The sequence below is a fragment of the Paralichthys olivaceus genome, chromosome 21 (genome assembly GCF_024713975.1).
Source record: "Paralichthys olivaceus isolate ysfri-2021 chromosome 21, ASM2471397v2, whole genome shotgun sequence".
NCBI lineage: Eukaryota > Metazoa > Chordata > Actinopteri > Pleuronectiformes > Paralichthyidae > Paralichthys > Paralichthys olivaceus.
In genome coordinates this window covers 473,307-492,654 of record NC_091113.1, presented here as the reverse complement: position 1 = coordinate 492,654, position 19,348 = coordinate 473,307, and the positions used below count along the sequence as shown (strand labels likewise).

At 43.8% G+C, this 19,348-nt stretch overlaps 3 protein-coding genes across 4 annotated transcripts; 2 read left to right on the top strand and 1 right to left on the bottom strand.

The window, feature by feature from the left end:
• Nucleotides 1-647: 647 nt before the first annotated feature.
• Nucleotides 648-2,667, top strand: LOC109646277 (D(5)-like dopamine receptor). Its single transcript, XM_020112004.2, has one exon. The coding sequence runs from the start codon at nucleotides 905-907 to the stop codon at nucleotides 2,264-2,266; it is 1,362 nt and encodes a 453-aa protein (XP_019967563.1). The 5' UTR covers nucleotides 648-904; the 3' UTR covers nucleotides 2,267-2,667.
• A 4,138-nt stretch (nucleotides 2,668-6,805) lies between these two features.
• arg1 (arginase 1) lies at nucleotides 6,806-11,055 on the top strand. Its single transcript, XM_069517231.1, has 8 exons — nucleotides 6,806-6,990; nucleotides 7,684-7,756; nucleotides 8,208-8,382; nucleotides 9,257-9,416; nucleotides 9,520-9,614; nucleotides 9,938-10,042; nucleotides 10,460-10,596; nucleotides 10,672-11,055. The coding sequence occupies exons 1-8, from the start codon at nucleotides 6,883-6,885 to the stop codon at nucleotides 10,833-10,835; spliced, it is 1,017 nt and encodes a 338-aa protein (XP_069373332.1). The 5' UTR covers nucleotides 6,806-6,882; the 3' UTR covers nucleotides 10,836-11,055.
• Nucleotides 11,056-11,072: 17 nt separating this feature from the next.
• Nucleotides 11,073-18,834, bottom strand: LOC109644400 (prolyl 4-hydroxylase subunit alpha-1-like). 2 transcript variants are annotated; one of them, XM_020109768.2, is made up of 15 exons: nucleotides 18,612-18,834; nucleotides 17,939-18,025; nucleotides 17,582-17,678; nucleotides 17,097-17,248; nucleotides 16,855-16,992; nucleotides 16,152-16,406; nucleotides 15,883-16,061; nucleotides 15,636-15,812; nucleotides 15,467-15,537; nucleotides 14,567-14,666; nucleotides 14,218-14,271; nucleotides 13,717-13,782; nucleotides 13,567-13,635; nucleotides 13,041-13,137; nucleotides 11,073-12,968 (listed from the first exon to the last, which is right to left on the bottom strand). In XM_020109768.2, the coding sequence occupies exons 2-15, from the start codon at nucleotides 18,018-18,020 to the stop codon at nucleotides 12,898-12,900; spliced, it is 1,608 nt and encodes a 535-aa protein (XP_019965327.2). In that variant the 5' UTR covers nucleotides 18,021-18,025; nucleotides 18,612-18,834; the 3' UTR covers nucleotides 11,073-12,897. The 2 variants fall into 2 exon arrangements, with proteins under 2 accessions (XP_019965327.2, XP_069373331.1); XM_069517230.1 differs by having other exon boundaries at nucleotides 13,046-13,137.
• Between the last annotated feature and the right edge of the window lie 514 nt (nucleotides 18,835-19,348).

Sequence of the window (19,348 nt, the reverse complement as noted above, 5' to 3'; positions counted from 1 at the left end):
ATAAAAAACACTGTTACAAATAAAAAGCATGTACTTAGAAATAAGATAAATCCTCTTTTTAGATCTGTTGGTGAACTTTATGATTTGCATTTCTCACAATCGGTATTCTGTCTGTATTGTACTGTGTTTCATAAAAACAACTATTTCAATGAAGACACATAAAGTATCTTAAACACCAACTCGAGCACGAATCTTGATTTGTATAATTGTTTTAATCGCTGGAGTCAAACTGAGCCCAATGATGAACATGGTGCAGATGTTTCCTGTGCTGTGAGTCTTTGTCCAGTAGGGGGCAGAGTTCACCTTCCCCTGAGAAACTCCAGTCACGTGATCATCCTTTGTTTTTAATGTCACATTAACATTTTAATCAACTTGTGTTAAGAATCACGTGAGCTCATCATGTCAAAGACGATCAAATCATATGATCATATGATCATATAATCATATTAACCCTGATAAACTAGTCACACTGAATTAAAAAGGTCAAAGTTTCGTGGATTTCCAGTCTTTTAATGAAACTCTTTCAGAATTTAACTTTCAGACTCTTTTATTTGTGTAAATGTATATATATATATATGTGTGTGTGTATATATATATATATATATATATATATATATATATATATACATATAAATATATACACACAGACAGACTAAAGTTCATTTAAGGTCTGTTTTCTCTCTTTACATTCAACTAAACTAAAGTTATTCCCTCACACGAACTTTCATCACAGATGATGTTGAGATGAACGAACAGGTCAATAAGTGATAACCAGGCTGTGAAACAGAGGCTGGTGTGATGAGGGTCTGAGCTGCAGCTGCAGGATCATCTCAGACCTGATCCTGGAGTCTGAGGAGGATGGAGGCAGCACATCTGGCACCGAGGCGCTGACTCTGGATCATCCATGGAGGCACCGGAGCAGCACCGGGTGGTGACGGTGGCCGCGGACTTCATCCCCGGGTCTGGAGGCGGAGGGCTCAGCCTCCGCGCGCTCACCGGCTGCGTCCTGTGCGTCCTGATCGTGTCCACGCTGCTCGGGAACACGCTGGTGTGCGCCGCCGTCATCAAGTTCCGCCACCTGCGCTCCAAAGTCACCAACTCCTTCGTGATCTCTCTGGCGGTGTCCGACCTGTTCGTGGCCGTGCTCGTGATGCCCTGGAGAGCCGTGTCCGAGGTGGCCGGTGTCTGGCTCTTCGGCCGCTTCTGCGACACCTGGATCGCCTTCGACATCATGTGCTCCACCGCCTCCATCCTCAACCTGTGCGTCATCAGCATGGACCGCTACTGGGCCATCTCCAGCCCGTTCAGGTACGAGCGCAGGATGACGCGCAGGTTCGCGTTCCTCATGATCGGGGTCGCGTGGACGCTGTCGATCCTCATCTCCTTCATCCCTGTGCAGCTCAACTGGCACCGCGCGGACGCGGACAACCTGACGACGCACAACCCGGACGACTGCAACGCGAGCCTGAACCGGACCTACGCCATCTCCTCGTCCCTCATCAGCTTCTACATCCCCGTGCTCATCATGGTGGGCACGTACACGCGCATTTTCCGCATCGCCCAAACCCAGATCAGACGCATCTCCTCCTTGGAGAAGGCGGCGGGGCCCCGTGCGCAAAACCAACGGCACCGCGCGTCGACGCAGGACGAAAGCGCGCTGAAAACTTCGTTCAAGAGAGAAACCAAAGTGTTGAAGACTCTGACCGTCATCATGGGCGTGTTCGTGTTCTGCTGGCTCCCGTTCTTCATCCTGAACTGCGTGGTTCCTTTCTGTGACCCGGACACAGCGGGAGAGCCGCCGTGCGTCAGCGACACCACCTTCAGCATCTTCGTGTGGTTCGGCTGGGCCAACTCGTCCCTGAACCCCGTCATCTACGCCTTCAACGCGGACTTCAGGAAGGCCTTCTCCACCATCCTGGGCTGCCACAGGTTCTGCTCCAGCTCCGCGGTGGAGGCGGTGGACTTCAGCAACGAGCTGGTGTCTTATCACCACGACACCACGCTGCAGAAGGAGGCCAGCGCCATGCTGGGCCCGGGGCCGCAGAGACTGGGCCCCTGCGTGGCTCCAGCGGTTCCTCACCCTGGAGGAGACCTGCAGCAGAACTTTGACAACGTCTCCACCATTTCTGATGAATCCCAGAACCACAGGAACTTACTGCTTCCTGCCATCCTGCAGTCCGAGTGTGAGGCAGAGATCTCTTTAGACATGATGCCCTTCAGCTCCCCCGACCGTTACATTATCCCGGGTCAAACCCAGGACCTGTGAGGGGCCAACCTGCTGGTTCATCAGGGGCCTGCTTCATGTCCTGCAGGACAGGTGGTGACCTTTGACCTCCTGCAGATGGCACAGATGACAAAGTTGTTTCCAAACTTTTGGACTAAAATCCATCAGAGCAAAGTTTGGACAAAAAACTTCCTTCACAACAAAGAAGCAAAAAAAGTTACAAAACAGATTCAACAGAAATGTTTTCATGTATTTTATCTCCTCGTCTTCTGATCTGAACAGTAGAAATGGTTTTTTTTATAAATCAATAAATACAAATGCTTGTTGAAAGAAAGATCTTCTTTGTCTCTGCAGAACTTCATGAATCTTCTTGAAGTTTCCTTCAGTATCAGTTCACTGCTCATCTCTCATTCTTGAGGGTTCGTTCTGTCAGTTTCCAAATGATTTCAGTAGAATTGTGTTTTGACCTTGAGATTTTATCATGTTAGAAATTTCTAACTGATTCAAAGAAGAATGTAATAAACAGACATGTTAAATAAATGGTCTTCTTTAAACTGGTCAGTAAAATCCAGTTATTTGAGAAAGTGATGCAGCGACCGAGTCACAGGTTCGATTCCTCGTCACTGAAGCAGCCTTTGATATGTTAAAGATGGCCGACAGGACAGATAATTCATATCAATTAGATCATTACTCGGAGTGTTTAATTGGCTCTTCAGATAAGTGCCGGTCTGTTTGAGTCCTCGTCCTCTGAGGACAACAAACACTGAGCTGCTGACGTGGTCAAGTGTTCAGACGGAGTCGAGAGCGTCGACAGTGATCGTGGAAAACTTGTTCATCTGAAGGTCGCTGGGTTATACCCCTCATCGGGCCCCTCTCGAGGGCCCTTCACTCACTTTCATCTGCTGCTTCTCAGCCAAACCTCAGCGCTGGTGTTTGTATCTCCAGCTGTTGCTAGGATACAGTAGAGGACAGGCGGACATGTTGGTCTCTTCAGTCACGATCTTCTCCATGTTTGTTGGTCCAGAATAAAATATCCAAACAAAAGAGCTCTGCATTAAAGTCTGTGCCAGCGTTCATGTTGCCCAGAGGATGAACCGTGAAGAGTTCTGTTTGCTGTGTTCATGTGAAACTGAGCGTCAGTTGATTTCACGTGTTCACGAGGTCTTCATTTACATAAAGTGATGAAACAGATAACTCAAACGAATGAGGGATTTTATTTTGATTTTAAAGTTACTGCCACTGAGAACGTGTCTCTGACGGTTGGAGGATGTGGACTTTATCGCCACCTACTGTCCCGGTGCAGTTTGCTCTCTTTTGTACGTTCTCATCTGGACGGAGATTTTTTTGGTCATTTTAGAAAAAAGGAAAATATCTGTTCAGTTCCCACAAATATTAGATTTGTCTGGAGGTTGAATTCTCATGATGCTGTGACTCTCAGGTCTAATGCTGTTTTCAAAATAAAATGTATGTCCCCTAAAACACCACTGAACTGTCACCATGTAAAACATCAACCAGTCAAGTGAACGACCAGTTCTATCATTTCTCAAACACACTCACACACTCACACACTCACAGTGTGTATCATGCTGAAGCCTGTGTGTGTGAAGACAGACGCACTCAGCTCAAGTGACTTCACAGAGACAATGAAACAGTCGCCTCCTCCTCCTCCTCCTCCTCCTCCTCCTTCTTCTTCTGCTGCTGCTCATCAAAGTGGAGCGAGAGCTACAAACAGCTCCAGGTCACTTGTGTTTGAGGTCTGCTTCGCTCCCCGTGACCTTCTACCCTGAGCGGCTGCAACAGAACAAAAGCTCCAAACACTGAGAGGCAGGAAACTCATCTGCTTTAATGTTGGTTTGATATGATGACGTCTTCTCTTCAACATGAGCTCACTGCGTCCAGGTTCCATCCGTCCACCGTCCAAAGTCCTTCTTAAGCCCTGGAGACAGAGAACAGCAGCAGAGCCTCACGTCATTAAAAACAAAGTCATAAAAGTCAGTTCTCTCAATGTGTCCATGAATTATTATAATTATTATCATGTATTATTATTCTGAGAAACACATCCATCACATCATAAAGCAGAAATTCTGGATCTGCATCGATGACTTGTTCTTCAATCACTCACATGGACTCACCTGTGGTCCGTCAGGCTCCGACTCTGTGACGTTCGACCAGGGTCTCTCTGTCTCCTGGTCTCTGCAGGTTGTCCTCCTCCTCAGGACCTGATGAACTCCAGGTGAGTCCAGGTGAGGTTGACCAGTGTCGGAATCAGAGCAGCAGAGCAGCTCGTCACAGTTCAGACTCAAACATGGAGCTGAGACTGTCTCTCAGGTCACTGGCTTCATTTATAACAACAATCATTCACTTGTCAGTTTGTGTTGAAGTACCTCTGTCTCTCTCTGTCCTTCAGGGTTTCTTGGACGTGTCTGCTGTTGTTCAGCAGCGCTGCTCGTTTCCCTGCATTAAAAGGAAGTAAATCAAACAAACCTTTAAACCTGAGGATTCAGTTCAGCTGTGAAACACAAGCTGCTTCATTCTCCAGATCAGTTTCTCTCTGGTTCCACAGATCCTGCTCCTCATGTCAAAGATCAACCCTTGTTCTTAACAAGACACAGAAATGCAGTGTAGACCGTGAATCATCTGACCTGCAGTGTTGGTGCGTCTCTCTGAGTCCACACAGGGTATCTTTATCCCTGTGCAGCCACCTGGAGCTCCAGTGGACGTCCTGGATCCTCAGAGCTTCGGTCTCTGTTCAGGCATCAGCTGCCGACTCAGGATCTGATGTGTGATCAGATATTCAGAATATTACTGCTCAGTGGGATGATCAATAACTGCACACATTAATATTGAAATACAGAACATACATAAAATATGTAATAATATAACAATGTTCAGTGCATTAGCATTAGCAGCTACTTCAGGACGACAGTGTCCATTGTTCATTAAATGTTGACGTTTGACTTAAAGGATTGTTCAACTGTTCAGTGTGCGGTTCAGGCCCACACAGACACACACACAAACACACAACCATTATGCAACATATAATTTCAGAAATCAGTGACTATAAGAGGACATGGTGTGTGTGTGTGTGTGTGTGTGTGTGTGTGTGTGTGTGTGTGTGTTTGACGAGCTGGTGGAGATCAGCATCATCGCTTAAGGACACAAGATCATTTAAGAAGTGGAGAGGCTCATCAGTGGTCCACAGAGTGAGGACACACACACACACACACACACACAGTGTGAATAACAAGTACTCCATATCAATCAGATGATGATTGTATGAGCAGTGTGTTACTCACAGGAAGAGTGTGTGTGTGAGAGAACATCTATAGTAATGAGGACCAATTTTGGTTCAATAGCATCATTGTGAGGACATTTTCTCTGGTCCTCACTTTTCCAGTGTCTCGTCTGAGGGTTAAGACTTTTAGGTTTTAGAGTCAGACATTAGTTTGGATGGTTCAGGTAAGTATAAGGGTTTTTGGGGAATGTATGTCAATGAGTGTCCTCACGCTGTCCTCCACTGTGGTGCAGAGTCTGTGCAGCAGGGGGCGCTGTGGTGCAGAGTCTGTGCAGCAGGGGGCGCTGTGGTGCAGAGTCTGTGCAGCAGAAACTGTTCAAAAGTAAAGTTTTCTTCTGTTACATCATCTCATTATAAAGACTTTTAATTTGATATTCTGACGGAAGTGATACATTTCACTGAGTGAAGAGAATATTACTATTACTGTTATTGGTAGTATATTATTATTGGTAGTATATTATTATTGATAGTATATTATTATTGGTATTATATTATTATTGGTAGTATATTATTATTGGTATTATATCATTATTGGTAGTATATTATTATTGGTATTATATTATTATTGGTATTATATTATTATTGGTAGTATATTATTATTGGTAGTATATTATTATTGGTATTATATTATTATTGGTAGTATATTATTATTGGTAGTATATTATTATTGGTATTATATCATTATTGGTATTATATTATTATTGGTATTATATTATTATTGGTAGTATATTATTATTGGTATTATATTATTATTGGTAGTATATTATTATTGGTATTATATTATTATTGGTAGTATATTATTATTGGTAGTATATTATTATTGGTATTATATTATTATTGGTAGTATATTATTATTGGTAGTATATCATTATTGGTATTATATTATTATTGGTATTATATTATTATTGGTAGTATATTATTATTGGTAGTATATCATTATTGGTAGTATATCATTATTGGTAGTATATCATTATTGGTATTATATTATTATTGGAAGTATATTATTATTGGTAGTATATTATTATTGATAGTATATTATTATTAGTATTATATTAATGAAGTGAAAATAAAATGAATCTGAATTTAACATGATTAACTTGGTTGTATATATAATCACGTTACAATTTCACAATAAAAGATTCACATTTGAATCTTTTATTGTGAAATTGTAAGTTTCTACCCTTTGAAGGCTCCTTATTTAACTTTGAAAGTGACAATGACAGTAAAGTCTTATCTTATCTTAAAAACTTTATTTAAAGTGATTTATTTACAGTCAAACAACGACCAGTGATGACGGTGTCGTGCGCGGTGACGTCAGGGGGTGGTTTTATTTGACGTGTTCTTGAGTCTGAGCTTCTTCAACATGAGGAGCGCGAGGAGGCTGCTGCAGAGTCTTCATCATCTTCATCATCACCGTCTTCATCATCAGAGGTCCGCGGGGATCATCGGGGCTCCGTTCTCCAAGGGACAGGTGTGTGTGTGTGTGTGTGTGTCTGTGTGTGTGTGTGTGTGTGTGTGTGTGTGTGTGTGTATGTGTGTGTGTGTGTGTGTGTGTGTGTGTGTGTGTGTGTGTGTGTGTGTGTGGTTTTCTCACAACTTCAGTGAAGCTGAGGGTTTTGATTTTGTGCTTCAGGTTAGAATCAGTGTGTACTTATATATATATATATATCTATATATATATCTATATATATAAACTGGGCAGGTATTCTAACGTCTATCAACCCGATGATCTGGGATCAGGTGTAACAGCTGCTTTAATGTGGACGAAGTCATCAGATTGAAAACAGTCCACAGTCACAGGATCAGTTTGTGGTTGAATTAGTTTGATGCTGATTGAAAACCAACAATGTTTGATCACCAGTTCAAACTGTGGACAGAAGATTAAGGACACGTGTGAAGAGACAAACACTGTTTTAACCTAAAGTTCAATATCAGCAGACTTAATGAGCTCAACGACAGCGGCTGCCAATAGTGAAGCCAAAATATGTCCATCGCCCCCTGGTGGTTGTCTGCAGTACCGGTCACTTACACTGGACACTGTGAGGACAATTGTCTCTGTCCTCAGCTGGGCTGAGGGTTCACACCTGGTTTTAAGGTTCAGGTCAGAATAGGAGTTTTGGACAGCTTTGTCCTCACAGAGACATAATGTGTGTCGTTGCTGCAGCCCAGAGACGGAGTGGACAGAGGACCGGACCTGATCCGAGCTGCAGGGCTGCTGCACAAGCTCCAGGGACAAGGTACAGAAGTAGCTTCAAGTACTTAAACATTAATATCTGTGTAGTTGAGTGTTTCTCTTCTGCCAGTGGACTGAGCTCGAGCAGACGGACACGTCTCCTGAAACGGAGGACAACAAGGTTCGAAGGTCATCATGTCTGTTTAAACCTGTTTCCACAGAGGAGACAAAACCAAACACCCACTGTTAATGTTTACACACTGAGCATTCTGGGAAAATAAACCAGGACTTGTGTGTCTCAACACGAACGTCAGACGTTAAAATCATTTCTCATCATATCAGGATGATTCATCTTTTACTCTGAATTCTTTAAATATCGATAATAAACCTGCAGCTGATGACGAAACTCCGTCGTGATAAACAGGATGTAAACCTTTGATCAGATCAAAGGGCCAGTCACACAATCGATTAACATCGATTAACATCGTCACATCTTCTTTACTCTGCGTCTGCAGGCTGTGTAGTGAAGGATTATGGGAACCTGGAGTTCGAGGATGTGGTTGAAGACGAGCCTGTCGGTCGGGTGAAGCGTGCCAGGGCGGTGGGCAGCGCCAACCAGAGGCTGTCAGAGGCAGTGCAGGCAGTGAAGAGGGACGGACACACGTCTGTGATGCTGGGAGGAGACCACAGGTCAGAGTCAACAATAAATCATCAATAACACAAGTTATACTTTAATATTAGACGTCACAGGACGACAGCTTATTTTATTTATTGTAAATAAAATGAATGAATTCTTTATTTTACACGTCTGTGCTCACAAACATTTTAACATGTTGAATATTTTAGTTTCTAATAATAATGAACATGAGGTTAAATCACTACATCAATAATTAAAAACATTTAATATAACACGTCACAATGTTCGTAGAGTTACACAAGTAAAGTGTCGCCTGTTAAAACTGGAGAAACACAAAATCACTTTGTCGGTTTAAACAAAATGAAATGAAAACAATTTTACTGAAAAATACAAATCGTTTTTCAGTTTTTCATCACAGACACTAAATGAGGTAAAATATCCACAGTATTCGTTCGTCTGAATTTAAACATTTACGCAGTAAATTGTTAAAATGTTGGTGAATCGTTGACTTTAGTTTTCGTCAGCTTGTCCGTCAATCATCCACCAGGACGACTCTCAGATCAGAACAGTGAATTATTCTTTTTACCAAAGTGTCACATAAAGTAAAAAATACTAGTATCAGCGGATTAATACATAACAGTGATATAACATATATTTCATATATTAATTTCACATTATGATTAAAAACAACCTAATTAACTGTCTGTTCACATTTTATTAATGTTTATAATAATAATTATAGTAATTATTTATAGTATATGTAATTTGAATAAAATTATAATAAATAATAAACAGTGGAAATAATATAAATAATAAAATTACTATTAAATCCTAGAAGCTTGAATTCTAACAGGTGACCCAACCAGTGGCGAGACACCTGAGGTTGTGTCCACGTGTCTAACGGCGTCTTCATGTCTTTGGGCTCAGTTTGGCGATGGGTTCTATCCACGGTCACTCAGCAGCAGTCGGGGAGCTGAGCGTTGTTTGGGTCGACGCTCACGCCGACATCAACACGCCACTGACCTCGGCCACAGGAAACTTCCACGGACAGCCCATGTCCTACCTCCTCCATGAGCTGCAGTCCAAGGTACGTTGTGTGAAGCGTGTCGTTCTCACGGTTCCTCACGGTTCCTCACGGTTCCTCACGGTTCCTCACGGTTCTCATCCCCTGTTGTTCTCTGTGTCGTCAGGTTCCTGTTTTACCAAACTTCTCCTGGATCAAACCGTGTGTTTGGGCCAAAGATCTCGTCTACATCGGGCTGAGGGACGTGGATCCAGAGGAGCAGTGAGTGTCGGCGTTGACAGGACGACACATGTCGGGCGTCAGGTTCAGAAACGATCAATGGGCATCAGGCAAGGGGTCATAATGAACGATAACCAACATCTGGAACGCCTCTCGATGTTGTAACAGAAAGACGAGACGTAAAGACGGCCTGTGATTGGTCGAGGAGAAACGTGAGGTCTCTCAGCCACAAGGCCACAAAATGAAAAAGTCTAATCCCAGAATGTGACACAGCGTCGATCACAGACAGAGAAATCTCGTCATCTGACTCGTGTTCGACAGAAACAGAAAGTCAGTGACGTCGTTTTGTGTTTTTTGTTTTTCAGTTACATCCTGAAGCTGCTGGGGGTGAAGGTGTTCTCCATGTCGGAGGTGGATCAGCTCGGAGTTTCCAGAGTCATGGAGGAGACGTGTGATTATCTCTCCGACAAGTAAACTGCGCCTCCTGATCAGTTTCACGGTTACTTCACGTCTGACGTGTCGTGAAAACTTCAGATTGTTGTATGAAACTCAACATGTAACAAAAACGAAATAAAGAAAACTCTTCTTGTTAGAACGTCAGCGAACAGGTGACACCGACTTACCGTTAAGTTTTATGTCTCCACGCTGGCGACACCCAGTGGTCGAAGGTTTAATGATATCTTTATATTTTCGGGTTGTCCGTCCCATTCTTAAAAACACGACATCTGAAGAACGCTGAGGAAACTGTTTACACACAATGATCAGATTTCAAAGGTCAAAGGTCAAAGTGATGACCTCACCAAACAAATCAAACATTTTATTTTCTGGACGTTCTCTTTTTCTTCAGAACAAAAAAAAAATAAATCAAGTTGTTCTACTTTGACCAGAGTGAAGAAACCGATTCACCTGAGTTACGACATCGATGCTGTTGACCCCTCTGTTACCCCGGCAACTGGCACACCCGTCAACGGAGGGCTGACGTACAGAGAGGGCGTGTACATCACGGAACACCTCTGTCAGACAGGTAACAAGTCTGTTCCACACGTGGTCTGGTCCAAACACGTCACGTATGTTCATGTATGTTCCCTCTCACCTGCAGGTCTCCTGTCAGCAGTCGACATGGTGGAGGTGAATCCTCTGAGGGCTCGGACGGAGGAGGACGTTCAGTCCACAGTCAGCACGGCGGTCCACCTGCTGCTCGGATGTTTCGGACGTCTCCGTCAGGGAAACCACTCGCCAGGTTACCGTCTGCCTGAGCCGTGAGCAGAACGACTCTGACATCTCCCACTGCTTCGACAGACACCTGAAGGTCTCACAGATCCTCACAAAGCTCAGATGATGAAACTTGTGAGTTTGTTTCTTGACGTCAGTGAAATGTTTTTATTTCTCAAAATGGAAATGTGATGTTGGTGAATCACTGGAGTTAAACTGAACGTTCATAATTCTACTGTATTGATCATTTAATAAAGACACAAATCAGTTTTATAAAAAGTCTGTGAATCTGTGAGGCATCAAAACGTCACCTTTATTCTGAACGGAAAATAACAACACTCACACACAAAGTGCAACTTGAACATTTCACTGCATAGAATCAAATCTGTGAGTCTCAGACTGTGAATAAAGATGGACGACACTTCACCTCCAGAAATGAAGCTCAAACATCTGGGATTTGAACGCTGCCATCTTGTATATGTGACCTATACTGCATCCAGCCACCAGGGGGCCACCCAGCCGTCATGTCGTCCATCTTGATTTATGGTGAATATTTGAGTGTTTCGCTGAAATCGACCGTCGCTCGTTTACAGACTCAGTTTTAGACACCGGTCATCGTAACGTTCCCTCTGTAAAATGTGGAGCATTGCATTGTGGGATTGTGAGTGGACATGAACCTGTTCAGGTCTAGAACATGAACATGAACCTGTTCAGGTCTAGAACATGAACATGAAACTGTTCAGGTCTAGAACATGAAACTGTTCAGGTCTAGAACATGGACATGAACCTGTCCAGGTCTAGAACATGAACATGAAACTGTTCAGGTCTAGAACATGAACATGAGTGTAAACGAGTCGTCCGACCTTCAGGTTGTGTTCAGGGTCTGACAGGTGAGTTTCTATTGGACAGACGGAGGCTCACACTTTCCACCAGTTTTCAGTCTTTAAGCTAAGCTACGCTAACGAGCTGCTGGTTGTAGCTTTAATATTTCATATGAAGACAGAAGAGTCTGATCAGTAAGTAAAGTTTCTCTGAAAGGTTTAAATTCTTTAAATCAGATTTTTATTTCTTTAAAAGTTTGAATGAAGCAGAAACATGTAGTCAAAACTGATTTTATGAATATCTGAACTTGTGCTGCTTCATGTGACAACTGTTAAAATGAAGATTAAACTGAGACGAGTGATGGGCGTGTGTGTGTGTGTGTCTGTCTGTGTGTGTGTGTGTGTGTGTGTGTGTGTGTGTGCCTGGTCTGCATGTCAGTGTTTATCTGTGTTTGCTGCAGAGTTAACGACCTCGGGGCTGAAATGATTTCATGATAACACTCAGTGTATTGGTGGGGGGGGGGGGGGGGCTGAACAACATCTGTTAATTATCAATCAAACCTACTGATGCTCCACATTTAAATATAAAATAGAATTTACTCTTTAATTCAAATATAATGTGATAATATATAAAGAATTTGCTGAGTCATCGTCACTGAGCTACTTTGGATTTTTAAAATTTTGTGTTTCTTTCGTTTTGTTTGTTTGAAGACACATGAAGACACATGAAGACACATGGAGACACATGAAGACACATGGAGACACATGAAGACACATGGAGACACACAGAGACACATGAAGACACATGTAGACACATGAAGACACATGGAGACACATGGAGACACATGGAGACACATGAAGACACATGTAGACACATGAAGACACATGAAGACACATGGAGACACACAGAGACACACGAAGACACATGAAGACACACGGAGACACATGAAGACACGTGAAGACACGTGAAGCTGCTCAGTGAGAAAACGTCTCAGACGAAGATATTGCTCTTTCAGTCTCTTATTGTGAAAGGGTTAATCTACATTAAAACCTGCCGTGTTTCAGTTTCCTGTCTGTCTCAGCTGCTGAAGTTATTATTCGAGTCATCAAACCTTGAACGTTTGATGATGGAAGATCTGGAAACTTCATTCTGACTATCAGCTTATGAAAAGTCAGTGGAGGTCGACCACGTCCACAGGCTCTCACACGGAGATAAAAATAAACGTGTCGGATCACAAGTGCAGCCACAGACTCAGCAGCCCGAGGACGAGGAGGACGAGGAGGACGAGTCGTCAGTCCGTCTCCTGAAGGCCACAGCGTCTCCTGAACTCCTGTCCTCGTTCATGGATCCACTTATTAGACACTGCAGAGACAAAGACAGCGTGAGACTCATCTCGAACAAAGTAAAACTCCAACACAGGATTGACGACCTCACCCCACTTGTTTCCAACGAGAACCGGACAGGCGGCGTGTCTGGTCCGATAGTCTCCGTCACCGCTGGGGTACAGATTGTACCAGAACACTGCCGTCCCCTGAGGACGCACCAACATCCGTCAATTCATTTCTAGATCCTCTGATAACCAATAATCAATAATCAAGTCAAGCATCAACTCATTAAAGAATAAAAACTAGTTCCATTATCGATTATTCTCCTGATCGACGGATGAGTCTCAAAGATCTTTTTCTTTCAGAAGCTGGAACCAGAAACTTTTGTCTTTTTTATGATCGATCAATAATTTACTTTTTTTTATTACGTTTTTTTCTCTTAAAGTTTATTTTTGTTTGACGTCAGTTTAACTTTTATTAATTATCAATAGAAATTGATGTATTTCTTTTATTTCTGAAACAAATCTTTAAATGATGTAAATTACAAAACCAACAATAAAAACTTTGAATTAACACAAAACTAATTCACGCTACGTCTCATCTCGTCTACTTTGATCTTTGGGAGTGAACGGCACCTTTTTGGGCCAGATGGCAGCTCGGACATCAGTGAAGACTGTGGCGCCCCCTGCCTGCACGTCGCTCATCTGCAGCAGAAGAATCAGAGGCTTAATGAGTCTGAGCTGCAGCAGCCGAACACGTGAAAACTCACAGAGACGCTCACTGACGTAAAGAAGCCACGTAGCGATTCTGTTTCCTGTCCCCAGCTCCTTGAACGCGTCCGGTTCGTCCTTCTGCAAAATCAGGACAACAGGTCAGTGGGTCAACAGGTCAGTGGGTCAACAGGTCAGTGGGTCAACCTGCGTGTCGGAGCGAAAAGTTCCCCGTGTCTACGTCTTAGACTTTATATAAAGGAAACACTTCTTCTTCTTCCTGTGATGTCATTTCCTGGAGAATCTTCAAACGCTTCATATCTCAAATCTCAGCTCAAAGAGAATTCATCATTTTTCCCAAAAGAAGAATGGATGTTATGGTTTTTATTTTAGATTCAAACAGGATCAGGTGAGTAACTCTGTCCAATAATCAGCTGATTCATCTTGAAGAAAAGTAACCTCCAGCAGCAGAACTGAATAAAACCACATTACAAGAGTTTATCATCTGATCTGATCTGTGTGAGTTTAGTTATGAAGCAACAATAAAAATTTAAATACATAAAGTTTCATATTTACCCGTCCAAAGTCAAAATGAGGCTCGTACTGTCCTCCGACACCATAGTTAGCAACCTGCGCACACGCAGTAAATAAACACAGACACAAAATACAACCATGAGCTGAATCAAGTTTCTGGTGAGGATTTTACTCCGACACCTAAATCTTTAAATCTTTGTCAAGTACTTACTGAATAAAAGAAACACGAGAATTTGATTTCTGCAGTTTGACAGCAAATACAAATCTATTGATGAATTTAATCATCAACAAACCATTTGTTCTTTTAATAGTTTGAAAGTGTTTCCACGGTGACACAGGAGCTGCAGCTGACTCAAGAGAACACGTCATCGTTCAACCGGGCGAGCGTTACCTGCAGGTCCTCGGCCGTGGTGACGTCCAGACCCGTGATGTCCTCGATCCTCTGGTTGATCTGGTCCACCACTGGATGCTCATGGGCTCCGAGCCAGGCGCTGAGAGGAGACAGGAGGAAGAAGATTGATCACACCAAGCGTCATAGAAACAAACCGGCACACGGAGGCCAGAGAGCAGCAGGACGAGCAGGAGGACGAGCAGGAGGACGAGCAGGAGGACGAGCAGGAGGACGAGCAGGAGGACACAGATACAGACGGAGATGGATTTTATATCTGTGACTGTGGTGGACGACCTGCGTTCACCTGGAAGTGACGAACGTCACAGTCTGAGTTTTAGACAAAGATTTCATCCAGAAAACTGAACCTTCAACGATCACATTCACTTTTCAGATGATTTAATCGAACTCGTCCACGTCAGGATCTGACTCTGATCAAACTTCTTCTTTAAGATGGAAAATTTAAATAGTGTTGATTTACAGATGTTCTCGTGTTCGTCGCCTCAGCAGATCATTCGATTCAGACTGAACTTCTGTGAGGGTCATGCACCGTGGCACGTCTGAGCTACCGCACCAATCACAGAGAGTTACAGAGAGCGAGGGACAGAGAGAGAGAGAGAGAGAGAGAGAGACAGAGACAGAAAGACAGAGAGAGAGAGACAGAAAGAGAGAGACAGAGACAGAGAGACAGAGACAGAAAGACAGAGAGAGAGAGACAGAAACACACACACAGAGAGACAGAAAGAGAGAGACAGAGACAGAGAGACAGAGACAGAAAGACAGAGAGAGAGAGACAGAAACACACACACAGAGAGACAGAGAGAGAGAGACACACACAGATAGAGAGGGGGAGACAGGTTAGGAGAGGGGTTTTCTGTCGTCTCCCCCTCCGGAAGCTCTTACCTCTTACTGATGCGGTAGTGGGCCGTCTCCAGGACGCCGGTCACGGGGTTGGAGATGGTCGCTCGACGCAGCTGTGGAGCCAATGGGCTGAGAGTTACAGGGAAACTCAGAGCGACTGGACACAGATGAGTTTCTTTGTGCTCACCGCTGCAGCTTCAGTTCCACTCACCCTGGGTTTCGCCAGCTCCTTCACCTTCTGCATCTCTTTGTCCGACACGATGTCATGATAGCGTACGATGCGGGGGCGGTCCCACTCGTCTTCCTGCTTCACCGGACCAATTACGTACCTCGGGTGGCGGCTGTTGTCGTAGTAACGGCAGAAGAGGCGGCTCTGCCTGCGCGGCGTCTGACAGAAAGATGATCAGACTGAGTGTGAAGATGAAGAACGTGTGTTCATGGTTTTTTTCTCTCCTCACCATCCTGATGCCTTCGCCTCGACACAGCTGCTCGTAGCTCTTCCTCTCCGGCAGGTAATCGTCAGGTCGATCCCTCGTCTCCCTCGTCTCCCTCCCCTCGGCCTCCTCCATCTTCTTCTGCTTGGCCAGCTGGTACTCAAAGTACTTCAGGTTCCCGTTCGCTCGCTGGTGCGTCGCATCTAAACACAGAATCATCACAGAGGTCGTAAACGACTGAAGCTCAATATAAACACATATTTCAGAAAGGTGTCATGTGAGTCGCTACCGACCGAGCTCAAGCAGCCTCTTTGTGAACTCCAGCGCCCTCTCCAGCTCCCCCTGCTGGTACACTGAGAAGCTCAGGTAGTCCAGGATGGTGACGGCGTCCACGGCCCTGGACGTCTCTCCCTGGTCCAGCTGCTTCAGGGCCTGGATCATCCAAACCTCCGTGTGGTAATAGTCCGCCTCCGAGTACGCCACCTTCCCAAGGTCGTAGCAGTCGTCCACCGTCAGATGACTCTGGTGCGAAGTGGCCGAGGACGAGCCTGAGCAGGAAACAGAGAGAGGAGGAAAATATGTCGAACTTTTAAATGGACCGATGACGTTAGACCACAGCAGGAAACTTCTGCTGGAAACACTAAAGCTCGACTCCCTGAATTCACTGATCTGAGGCCGACACCAGTTTTAACTAAAGTACAAAGAGTAAACAGAGATAACTCAAGGTCAAACTACTTCCTGTTAAAATATCAAATCCACTTCTGAAGGTGACATAGTTTCTCTTTGAATATTACGACTTTATGTCAAACTGCTTCACTTTGTAGCTGAAAGTTAAATTGTGTTTATGGTTTAGTTTTTCTCTTTATTTATTGTCGACACTCGTTTGTTATTGAAATCAATCAAAAGATGTTAAATCAATTCAGACTTTTTCCCTTTGTTCAGCTCATCTCGAGTGACTTTGATCTCAGGTGGTTTGGATAGAAACATGGTGCCGACCTGGCAGCTGTCCGGTGGAGATGGTGTCGGTGTCGAGCTGGTACGTGTCCTGAAGCCTCATCAGAGCTTTGGCGGCTCCCGTCTGGTCGTCATCGTTTGGGAAGTGCTGCCTCTGGATGGTGAGGTTAGAGATGAACGCTGCAACACACACACACACACACACACACACACTGAGGCTGCTGCTGTCCCGCTGTGTGTCTGTGTGTGTGTCTGTGTGTGTGTGTGTGTGTGTGTGTGTGTACCATCAGACACGTCCGTCAGCACCAGACTCTCCAGCTCCGCCCACTCAGTGTTGAGTCTCTTCATCAGCTTGAAGGCGTTCACCGGGTGTCCCAGGAAACCCTCAGGGTCCTGAGTGGCAGCAGCTGAGAGGACGTCTAGTTTATGAGTCCATCTACACACAGACACACACAGACAGACAACACGCTTTAGATACGATACACATGACTCGTCTTTCACCTGCAGCACAAACACAACGGGACTATTTTTAAATCTTTGGGCTGATAAAGTTTGAGTCAAACCTGAACGTGAGTTTTGTTTGGTACCAGACTGAGACAGTTCTTCAGAAACAGGTTCAACCAGGAACAAAAACTCTTTGATTCAAAAAGGTTCCTTTACTCAGAGTCTAACTTTTAATTGTTGCTCGACATCACACTGGAGTTTAATTAAAGAAAATCTAATCACTTTTCTTAAACCAAGTTGTTGCCTATAAAATAAAATGTCGCACTTTTTTATTTTCTCCAGTTTGTTCTCCTCCGCTCGGATGTAGTCCTTCAGAGACGTGACCAGGTCCTTCTCTGTGAACAGCAGGTCGGTCATCTGACCTGAAACACACACACACACACACACACACACACACACACACACAAACCACACACACACACACTTGAACTGTAATGGCATTAAATCACACTGTAAATAAAGATGGACGACATGACGCCTCCTGAAAGTTAAACCTTATCATCTTGATCGCCCCCTGGTGGCTGGCTGCAATGTAGATGGTGAATTCCACCTCCTCCATGTGAGCAGAGGGGACGTGTGTGTTTTCATGTCAGTGATTCATTGTATCAGGACAGAAACTCACCGATGGAGGTGAAGAAGTCATTGTGAGCGAAGGATGAAGCGAGGAGGAGACAGTGGATCAGAAACCACCAGCACCGCGCCATTCAGTCTGAGGACAGAGACACGGAGACACAGATCAGTCATGGTTCAATACATCTGGGTTTCTCTTCATATACGACTGGAAGCTCTGGATCGTCTCTGTAAACAACCCAGAGGTCCTTACAGCAGATTAGTGCTATACAATACATCTGATCATCAGTGAGACAAAATACTCTAGTGTCTGTCCAGGTGTGTGTGTCCAGGTGAGTGTGTCCAGGTGTGTGTGTCCAGGTGTGTGTGTCCAGGTGTGTGTGTCCAGGTGAGTGTGTCCAGGTGAGTGTGTCCAGGTGAGTGTGTCTAGGCGTGTCTGTCCAGGTGAGTGTGTGTGTGTGTGTGTGTCCAAGTGAGTAAACCTGAAAGTACTGTGATACAGAGATACGTGTATCAGTATACATGTGTAAAAATATTACTGTGTAAAACTGTAAAGTATTAAAGTATGACTGTAGAACTGTGAAGTATTACAGTATACCTGTGTAATAGTGTAAAGTATTACAGTATACCTGTGTAATAGTGTAAAGTATTACAGTATACCTGTGTAATAGTGTAAAGTATTACAGTATTACAGTAGAACAGTAGAACCGTGTGCTGACCGGTACCTTCGCTGTGGATCTGAATCGATCTCAGGTGAAACCAACAGTTTGACGGGAATCTGACCGGAAGCGCCACAAACGTCCGATTTGGACTAAAACCGGAAGATTTAACGTTTTAAACACGTTTCAAGATGTTGTTGTTGTTGTTGTTGTTTTTCTTCTTCTGCTGCTTCACACTCCAGCTGCCATACCGCCACAACAAACTCTTCTTCTCCTTTTCCTTCAAAGTGGCAACAAACACTTCAGCAGCGCCACCTGCTGGAGCGGAGGGAGCAGCCGCTGTAGAAACCACAGGTATAAACTGCTCCAAGTATTCACTTAGAATATAAATAATACAATATACTACAACATTATACTTCAATATAATGTAATGCAGAAATACTGTAGTTAAAATATAAATGTAGGAATTTTAAAAATCCATACATGAACAAATAATTGCAGGTATAAATAAATGCATATCAAAATGTAGAACTAAGTAAAAACATGTAGAAATATAGAAATAATAAATGTAAAAATACAGAAATTGTAGAAAAAAATGACTAAATGGAGTCTGCCTGAACATCACTGTCAGATTTCTGGATTCATCAGGAGACAAACCCAGAATAAATAATGAATAAATAAAATGATATGTTGTGTTTTTGTTGTGTAGCTGATCTAAAACCACAGGAAGTGTGTAAGAGATTTATTGTGAAGGTGCGTCTTATTAAACTCTGATAAAACAGCTCAGACAAATCCACAGATTC